The sequence below is a fragment of the Rhinolophus sinicus genome, chromosome 16 (genome assembly GCF_057876585.1).
Source record: "Rhinolophus sinicus isolate RSI-liver-muscle chromosome 16, RSI-T2T, whole genome shotgun sequence".
Lineage (NCBI taxonomy): Eukaryota > Metazoa > Chordata > Mammalia > Chiroptera > Rhinolophidae > Rhinolophus > Rhinolophus sinicus.
This window is the reverse complement of record NC_142516.1, coordinates 84,771,067-84,780,673: the sequence shown is the minus strand read 5'-3', so window position 1 is coordinate 84,780,673 and position 9,607 is coordinate 84,771,067. Positions and strand designations below refer to the sequence as shown.

General features: G+C 42.5%; 1 protein-coding gene across 1 annotated transcript; it reads left to right on the top strand.

Annotated features, from left to right (window-relative positions):
* The first annotated feature begins 4,474 nt into the window (after positions 1-4,474).
* LOC148755063 (endogenous retrovirus group K member 18 Env polyprotein-like) lies at positions 4,475-5,886 on the top strand. Its single transcript, XM_088793428.1, has one exon. The coding sequence runs from the start codon at positions 4,475-4,477 to the stop codon at positions 5,474-5,476; it is 1,002 nt and encodes a 333-aa protein (XP_088649554.1). The 3' UTR covers positions 5,477-5,886.
* The last annotated feature ends 3,721 nt before the right edge of the window (positions 5,887-9,607 follow it).

The following is a 9,607-nucleotide window of genomic DNA, read 5'->3' as shown; positions in this document are numbered from 1 at the left end:
AGAATGCTAATTCTGCATGTCAAGCTGCTATTAGACCATTCAGAAAAAAGGGAACCTTATCTGATTATATTCGCTTGTGCTCTGATGTAGGTTCCTCTTTTACACAGGGCATAGCCATAGCGGCTGCTATTCAGGGAAAGCCTATGAAAGAAATACTGTATCAACAAGCAAGATTTAATGCAGGAAGTCGCTCTGGAGCTTGTTTTACTTGTGGCAAAAAGGGACATCGAGCTGCTCAATGCCCTCATAAAGGGGAATCTGAGAACTCGGCTGCTCCTGTGAGAAAGCCTCCAGATGTGTGTCCTAAATGCAGGAGAGGAAAACATTGGGCCAATGAATGCAGATCCAAGACAGATAAAGATGGGAAGCCCATCCAGGGAAACTGGGTGAGGGGCCAGCCCCAGGCCCCGAATCAACAATGTTATGGGGCACTGCAGATCCCAGCGCAGGTGCAGGGACAAAGAGGGAACGAGCCTCTGAGAGGAAATACATCACAAATTTATTTCAGGCCACCTCAGGTAGCGCAGGATTGGACCTGTGTTCCACCACCGACATTGTACTAACTCCCGAGATGGGAATGCAAGCATTGCCCACAGGAATCTTTGGGCCACTACCACCAGAAACTGTAGGTTTATTATTAGGAAGAAGCAGTACCACTATGAAAGGGATTCAGGTTTCCCCAGGAGTTATTGATGAGGATTTTACCAGAGAAATTAAAATCATGACTCATTCACCCTTGAATGTTTCAGTCATACCTGCTGGAACTCGCATAGCTCAGCTAATTATTTTGCCTCGTGTAAAAATAAGAAAAAATAGGCAAAATCAGGAACGTGGAGACCGAGGATTCGGTTCCTCTGATGTTTATTGGGTTCAGGAAATAAAAAGAGATCGACCTGTTTTGCAGCTTAAAATTAATGGAAAAAGTTTTCAGGGACTTTTGGATACTGGCGCTGATGTCTCCTGTATATCTGCACAACACTGGCCATCTAACTGGCCGATGCAAAACACTATTACAGATTTGCAGGGCATAGGACAATCTCATTCCCCTAAGCAAAGCAGTAATTTGTTGTCATGGCAGGATGAGGACGGACATCAAGGGACTTTCCAGCCATATATTATTCCCGGCCTGCCTGTTAATTTGTGGGGACGAGATATTATGAGTAATATGGGAGTCTATCTTTATAGCCCAAGCACTCAAGTAACTCAGCAAATGTTTGATCAAGGGCTTCTCCCAGGACAAGGCTTAGGCATTAAGGGACAGGGACATCAAGAACCTATTTCGCCTAACCCTAATTTACAAAGAACAGGTCTGGGATATTTTCCCCAGGGGTCATAGATTTACCTGTACTCCACCAAAAAACTGCAGAAGCAATAACTTGGAAATCTGATATGCCTGTGTGGATAGATCAATGGCCCCTTACTCAAGAAAAAATATTAGCCGCTCAAGCGCTAGTACAGGAGCAGCTTGATAAAGGCCATGTAATTGAATCTACGTCACCCTGGAATTCACCCATTTTTGTAATTAAGAAAAAATCAGGGAAATGGAGATTATTGCAAGATTTGAGAAAAGTAAATGAAACTATGGAAGTTATGGGTGCTCTCCAGCCAGGGTTACCTCATCCTTCTGCTATTCCAAAGGATACTTATAAAATAGTGCTAGATTTGAAAGACTGCTTTTATAATATACCACTCCATCCCCAAGATTGTAAGAGATTTGCCTTTAGCATTCCTAGTCCAAACTTCCAGGAACCTGTAAGAAGGTATCAATGGAGAGTCCTTCCCCAAGGTATGGCCAATAGCCCTACCTTGTGTCAGAAGTTTGTTAGTAAAGCAATTGATAACACCAGAAAACAGTTTCCTTCTGTGTATATCATTCATTATATGGATGACATCTTATTGGCTTGTAAAAAAGAAGGAATGTTGTTAGCTTGCTTTGCAGATATGAAAAAGAAACTTCTAGCCTCAGGTCTTATTATTGCACCTGAAAAAGTGCAAAGAAGTGAGCCTTATTCTTACTTGGGATGGCACTTATTTGCTCAGTATTTCACTCCACAGAAAATAGAGCTTAGGAAAGATCACCTTAAATCTCTTAATGATTTTCAAAAGCTGTTGGGAGATATTAATTGGCTACGTCCTTCTTTGGGATTAACTACTGGAGATCTTAAACCACTGTTTGAAATTTTAAAAGGAGATTCTGATCCAACCTCCTCCAGGTCTCTTACTGAGCCTGCAAGGAAGGCTCTTTCTAAGGTTGAGAAAGCCATTCAGCAACAGCATGTTTCCTTTTTAGATTATTCTAAACCTCTATATGTGTATGTTCTGGACACCAAGCATACACCCACAGCGGTGTTATGGCAAGAAGGACCACTTAGATGGATACACCTCCATGTGGCTGCTCAAAAGAATCTTACTCCTTATTATGAATTTGTGGCCAGTTTAATTCAGGAGAGCCGCCTAGAAGCTCGAAAATATTATGGAAAAGAGCCAGATTTTATTATTATCCCTTTTACAAAAACACAAATTCAAGGCCTGATGCAGTTTACAAACAGTTTTCCTATTGCATTGGCCTATTTTGTGGGAACTTTGGATAATCATTATCCCAAGCACAAATTGCTTCAATTTTTTCAACATCATGATCCAATTTTTCCTTCAATAGTATCACATACTCCTCTTCCTGCTGTACCTAATATTTTTACTGATGGATCTAGCAATGGTGTAGCTGTTTATGCGCTCAATGAAAAAGTCATTAAAAGAGTACAGACACCTCCTGCCTCAGCTCAGATAGTTGAGCTTCGAGCAGTTCATATGGTATTGCTTGACTTTGCTTCTCAGTCTTTTAACTTATTCTCTGACAGCCATTATGTGGTTCGTGCCATCAGGAATTTAGAAACGGTACCTTTTATTAGCACCAGTAATCCTGTTATTCAGGACCTGTTTCTTCAGATACAACAGGCCATTCAGTTACGCTGTAAGAAATTTTACATTGGCCATATTAGAGCTCATTCTAATCTTCCAGGTCCTTTAGCCTCAGGAAATCAAATTGCAGACTCTGCTACTCAGCTCATTGCCTTGACTCAAATAGAAAAGGCACAAAAGGCTCATAGTCTCCATCATCAAAATAGCCAGAGCTTGAGACTGCAGTATAAAATAACCAGAGAAGCAGCACGTCAGATAGTAAAACAGTGTCCGGATTGTTCACATCTCCAACCTGTGCCTCATTATGGAGTCAACCCTCGAGGCCTGCGTCCTAATGACTTATGGCAAATGGATGTGACTCATATACCTGAATTTGGAAAGTTAAAATATGTTCATGTCTCTATTGATACCTTCTCCGGATTCGTTGTGGCCACGGCTCAGACTGGAGAAGCAACGTCACATGTAATCAGACATTGTCTTGCTGCATTTGCCATGATTGGAACCCCTAAAAAACTTAAAACAGATAATGGCTCAGGTTATACCAGCAAAAAATTTTTTCTATTTTGCCAGCAATTTTCGATCAATCATGTTACTGGCATTCCTTACAATCCCCAAGGACAAGGGATTGTTGAGCGCACTCATGGTACATTGAAAGTTAATTTGCATAAAATAAAAAAGGGGGAGTTATATCCCCTGACGCCTCATAATTATCTGTCTCATTCTCTCTTTATTCAAAATTTCTTGACCTTGGATGCCCATGGTAAAAGTGCTGCAGAGCGCTTTTGGCATCCTTCTACTGCCCCTCAGGCTTTAGTCAAATGGAAAGATCCACTTTCGGGCTCTTGGCAAGGCCCAGATCCAGTCCTCATATGGGGACGAGGACATGTATGTATTTTTCCACAGGATGCAGAAGGCCCTCGGTGGCTGCCAGAACGATTGGTGCGACATGTGGACCCTCTACCTACTGATGAGGCTGATAGTCTTCAGCAATGCAGAAGATGACCAGACGTATTGGGCCTATGTACCTGATCCACCAATCCTCCACCCCGCAGTGTGGGACGGTCCTGAGATTCCAGTCTATGTTAATGACACCCATGTCTTAGGACTGCCCTCTGACGGACACATGAAACAGCATTTGGAGAAGAAGTTCACTTATAATGGTATAGGAATAGGCTTGCCTATTTGTATTGCAAAAAATAGGTCTACATCTGGGTGCTTGCGCAGTTCTCCTGTCACTATGCACATTAATGACTCTTTAGTTGAATGGACTATTCGTCTTAACATGCTAGGCGATTGGTCTGGAGGACGCAAGATAAATCTGCCGGTCCCTCCATCGCGTCCATCTTGCAATAAAAGATTGAAATTAAATACTGAGACTGTCCCATGGAGAGCCTGTCCTGGCAATGATCCTGTTAGTTATGACATCCCCGGGACAAACAGATATATCATTGACTGGTCAAGAAGTAACCGGTCAGGATGGGCCAGAGAACTGACTTCTGGACTTTGGACTTCTGATATGCAGTATCAGCAAAATTCACTATGGAGGCTTATGGGAGCAATGGATAAGGTTGAAACCAGGCTCTCTCTGCCCATCAGGATTTTGGAAGACGGAACTAGGCATTGGACTATTGTTACTGAGATTGTTAATGTATCTGCTTGTGTTCCTTCTCCTTATGCACTGTTGATTGGAAATGCTAATGTACACTTTGTAGGAAATCAATTTAATGTATCTTGTAGCAATTGTTCTTTAGCAAATTGTATTTCTTGGGTACCAACAGGAACTCATGTTATGATACTTAAACAACCATCTTTTGTTATGCTTCCTGTTAATATTTCTGGACCTTGGTATGCTGAAAGAAGTTTGCAGGTTTTTAAAGAAATTGAGTATGCTTTGAGTAGGCAAAAGCGGTTTATTGGACTTCTAATTACAGGAATTATGGCTTTGGTTACTATTATTGCAACTGCTGCTACAGCAGCTGTGGCTCTTTCTCAGACTATTCAAAATGCTCATTATGTTAATACTCTTTCAAAAAATGTTACTTTAGCTTTAGGGACCCAAGAAGCTATTGATGAGAAATTAGAGCAAAAAGTGAATGCCCTTTATGATACAGTTCAGTATATGGGAAATGTCATTCAGGGTATGAAAGTTAAATCTCATTTAGAGTGTCATGCAGAATATCATTGGATATGTGTCACTTCTAAAAAGTATAATAATAGTCAATATGATTGGAATCGGGTTCGTTTACATCTTCAAGGAATTTGGCATAATGCTAATTTGTCTTTAGATATGCTTCAGCTTCATGATAAAGTTCAAAGTATGAGAGAAGCTGAACCCTTAAAATTTGATGCAGCTCAGGCTGCCTCTGAGTTTGTTGATGTTCTTAGGAGTGTTTTGCCCTCTATGCCTTATATTACCCATTCTGTTATAATATTTCTTACATTGGGCATCTGTGTCTGCTTGGTTCTGTGCCTACTCCCCATCCTCATCAGATGTTTCATCAGCAGGATGTTAGATTTACGAGCTGACATCCATCAGCTTGAGCTCAAGGCGAAGCCTTAAGTCTTTCTCCCCCATGCATTTAGAGGGGCGGGTTAGTCAACGACGGGCAAATACTTGGGAGCCGCTTCAACACCTAAGACAGGGCTTGTATTAATAAAATATGAGTACCAATGACGGGTAAGTTGAGGCAGGCGTCCTGGGATGCCTAAGTCAGGCACCGTCACCTCGCCATCCTGGTTGGATGGACTTTGCTTTTATAAAATAAAAAAGGGGGAGATGTGGGGAGCCATGGTTTCTTGCAGCCCTGAACCTTGCAGACTGGCTCGGTTTCTGCCCCCATAACATTGTCTCTGCCTTATCTGAGAAGCGCCTAACGGCTGCTGAGGAATGTGGTGAAAACGACCAGTTCCCAGACACAGAAAACTAAGGGCTTTCTGGACAATTGTTAGGTTCTGTCTCCTTGAGATATTTACTTTTGTGAGTTTCAGTGACCTTGTGTCTTCTATGTCAAAGTAAAGTTGAGGCTGGAAAGATTTACTTTCGCTGAGATAATGCATATCTTCTTCGTTTAACTGCATGTATTCAAACTGTATATATTGGTTAGAAATAATAAACTCAGGGCTTCAGCATGACTGAAGACCGGCCGCATTAGCATTTGTGTGTGTCTTTTATTTCATTCCCACTCCCCCATTCAGGTACTGATCGACTCGTGGCGGCTGGCCCGTCACAGGCTTATGGTTAGTTTTAGGGTTAGGGTTTGGGTTAGGGTTAGGTTTAGGGTTAGGATTATGGTTAGGGATAGGGTTAGTGTTAGTTTAGCGTTAGATTTAGGGTTAGGATTAGGGTCAGGTTTAGGGTTAGGGTTAGGTTATTGATAGGGTTAGTGTTAGATTATGGTTAGGGTTTAGGGTTTAGGGTTAGGGATAGTGTTTTGGTTAGGTGTAGGGTTAGAGGTTACCGTTAGGGTTAGGTTTAGGGTTATGTTTAGTGTTAGGGTTAGGGTTAGGGTTAGGGTTAGGGTTATAGTTAGGGTTACGTTAGGGTTAGGGTTAGGTTTGGGGTTAGGGTTAGGGTTAGGGTTAGGGTTAGGGTTTGGGTTAGGTTTAGGTGAAGGTTAGTGTTAGGGTTAGGGTTTGGGTTAGGGTTATGGTTACGGTTAGGGTTAGGGTTAGGTTTGCGTTAGGGTTATGGTTAGGGTAAGGGTTATGGTTAGGTTTAGGCTTAGGGTTAGGTTTAGGGTCAGGGTCAAGGTCAGGGTCAGTGTCAGGGTCAGGGTTAGTGTTAGGGTTAGGGTTAAGTTTAGGGTTAGGATTAGCGTTAGGGTTAGGGTTAGGGTTTAGGGTTAAGGTTAGGATTACGGTTAGGGATAGGGTAGGGTTAGGGTTAGGGATAGGTTAGGGTTAGGGTTAGGGTTTGGGTTAGGTTTAGGTTTAGAGTTAGGGTTAGGGTTTGGGTTAGGGTTAGATTTGTGTTAGGGTTTGGGTTAGGGTTAGGGTTAGATTAGGGTTAGGGTTTGTTGTAGGTTAGGGTTAGGGTTTAGGGGTTAGGGTTAGTGTTAGGGTTAGAGTTTAGGGTGGGTTTGTGTTAGGGTTAGGTTTAGGGTTAGGGTTAGTGTTTGGGTTAGGGTTAGGGTTAATGTTAGGGTTAGGGTTTGGGTTAGAGTTAGAGTTAGGTTTAAGTTAGGGTTAGGGTTAGGGTTAAAGTTAGGTTTAAGTTAGGGTTAGGGTTAGGGTTAGTGTTAGGGTTAGGTTAGCGTTAGGTTTAAGGTTAGGTTTAGAGATAGGGTTAGGTTAGGGTTAGGGTTAGTGTTAGGGTAAATGTTAGTGTTAGGCTTAGGTTTAGGGTTAGGGTTGGGTTTGGGTTAGGGTTAAAGATAGGGTTAGGTTAGGGTTAGGGTTAGGGTTAAAGTTAGGGTTAAGTTAGGGTTAGGGTTAGGATTAGAGTTAGGGTTAGCGTTAGGTTTAGGGTTAGGTTAGCTAACCCTAACGGGTTAATGTTAGGGTTAGGGTTACGGTTTAGAATTACGGTTAGGGTTAGGCTTAGGGTTAGGTTTTGGGTTAGGGTTAGGTTAGGGATAGGGTTAGGGTTAGGGATATGTTTAGAGCAAAGTTTAGTTTAGTGTTAGGGTTTAGGGTTATGTTTAGGGTTAGGTTAGGTTAGCGTTTTGGTTAGGGTAGCGTTAGGGTTATGGTTAGTGTTTAGGGTTAAGGATAGTGTTAGTGTTAGGGTTAGTGTTAGGGTTAGGGTTTGGGTTAGATTTATGTTAGGGTTAGGTTTAGGGTTTGTGTTAGGTTTAGGTTTAGGGTTAGGGTTTGGGTTAGGTTTAGGGATAGGGTTAGGGTTAGGGTTAGGGTTAGGGTTAAGGTTAGGGTTAGGTTTAGGGTTAGGTTTAGGGTTAGGGTTAGGCTTTGGGTTAGTGTTAGGTTAGGGTTAAGCTTAGGGATTGAGTTAGGGTTAGGGTTAGGGTTAGGGTTAGGGGTAGGATTTCGGTTAGGGTTAGGTTAGGGTTAGGGTTAGGGTTAGGGTTAGGGTTAGGTTTAGGTTTAGGGTTAGGGTTAGGCTTAGGGTTAGGTTTAGGGTCAGGGTCAAGGTCAGGGTCAGTGTCAGGGTCAGGGTTAGGGTTAGGCTAGGGTTAAGGTTAGGGTTATGGTTAGGGTTAGGGTTAGGTTTAGGGTTAGGGTTAGGCTTAGGGTTAGGTTTACGGTCAGGGTCAAGGTCAGGGTCAGTGTGACGGTCAGGGTTAGGGTTAGGGTTAGGGTTAGGGTTAGATATAGGGTTCAGTTTGGGTTAGTGTTAGGGTTAGGGTTAGTGTTAGGGTGACGTTAGCGTAAGGTTTAGGGTTAGGTTTAGAGTTAGGGTTAGGTTTAGGGTTAGGGTTAGTGTTAGGGTTAGGTTTAGGGTTAGGTTTGGGTTTGGGTTAGGGTTAGTGTTAGGGTTAGGTTAGAGTTAGTGTTAGGGTAAAAGATATGGTTTGGGCTAGGGTTAGGTTTAGGGTTAGGTTTAGGGTTAGGGTTAGGTTAGGGTTAGGGTTAGATTTAGGTTTAGGGTTAGGGTTAGGTTTAGGATTAGATTAGCTTTAGGGTTAAGTTTAGGGTTAGGGTTAGGGTTTAGGGTAGGGTTAGGGTTAGTGTTAGGGTTAGGGTTAGGTTTAGGGTTTAGGTTTAGGGTTAGGTTTGTGTTAGGTTAGCGTTAGGGTTTAGGGTTTAGGATTAGGATTAGGGATAGGTTAGTGTTAGGGTTAGGGATAGGGTTAGGTTAGGGATAGGTTTAGGGTTAGGGTTAGGCTTAGGGTTAGGTTTAGTTTCAGGGTCAAGGTCAGGGTCAGTGTCAGGGTCAGGGTTAGGGTAGGGTTAGGGTTAAGGTTTGGGTTAGCGTTAGGTTAGGGTTAGTGTTAGTGTTAGGGTTAGGGTTAGGTTAGGGTTAGGGTTAGGGTTAGGGTCAGTGTTAGTGTTAGGTTTAGGGCTAGGGTTTAGGGTTAGGGTTAAGGTTAGGGTTTGGGTTAGTTTTAGGGTTAGGGTTAGGGTTAGGGTTAGGGTTAGGGTTAGGGTTAGGGTTAGGTTTAGGTTTAGGTTTAGGGTTAGGGTTAAGGTTTGGGTTAGGGTTAGGTTAGAGTTAGGGTTATGGTTAGAGTTAGGTTTAGGGTTAGGGTTATGGTTAGGGTTAGGTTAGGTTTAGGGTTAGGGTTAGGGTTAGGGTTAGGGTTAGGGTTAGGATTAGGGTTAGGGTTAGGCTAGGGTTAGGCTTAGTGTTAGATTAGGGTGAGGGTTTAGGGTTTAGGTTTAGGGATATGGTTAGTGTTAGGGTTAGGGTTAGAGTTTAGTGTTAGGGTAAGGTTTAGGGTTAGCTTTAGTGTTAGGGTTAGGGTTAGGGTTAGGGTTATAGTTAGGGTCAGGTTAGGGTTAGAGTTAGGTTTGGGGTTAGGGTTACGTTTAGGTTAGGGTTAGGGTTAGGATTAGGTTTAGGGTTAGGGTTAGGGTTAGTGTTATGGTAAATGTTAGTGTTAGGTTTAGGGTTAGGGTTAGGGTTATGGTTAGAGTTTGGGTTAGGTTAGGATTATAGTTAAGGTAATTCTTAGGGTTAGGGTTAGGGTTTGGATTAGATTTAGGGTTAGAGTTAGGGTTAGGTTAGTGTTAGGGTTAGAGTTTAGGGTGGGTTTGTGTTAGGGTTAGGTTTAGGGTTAGGGTTAGTGTT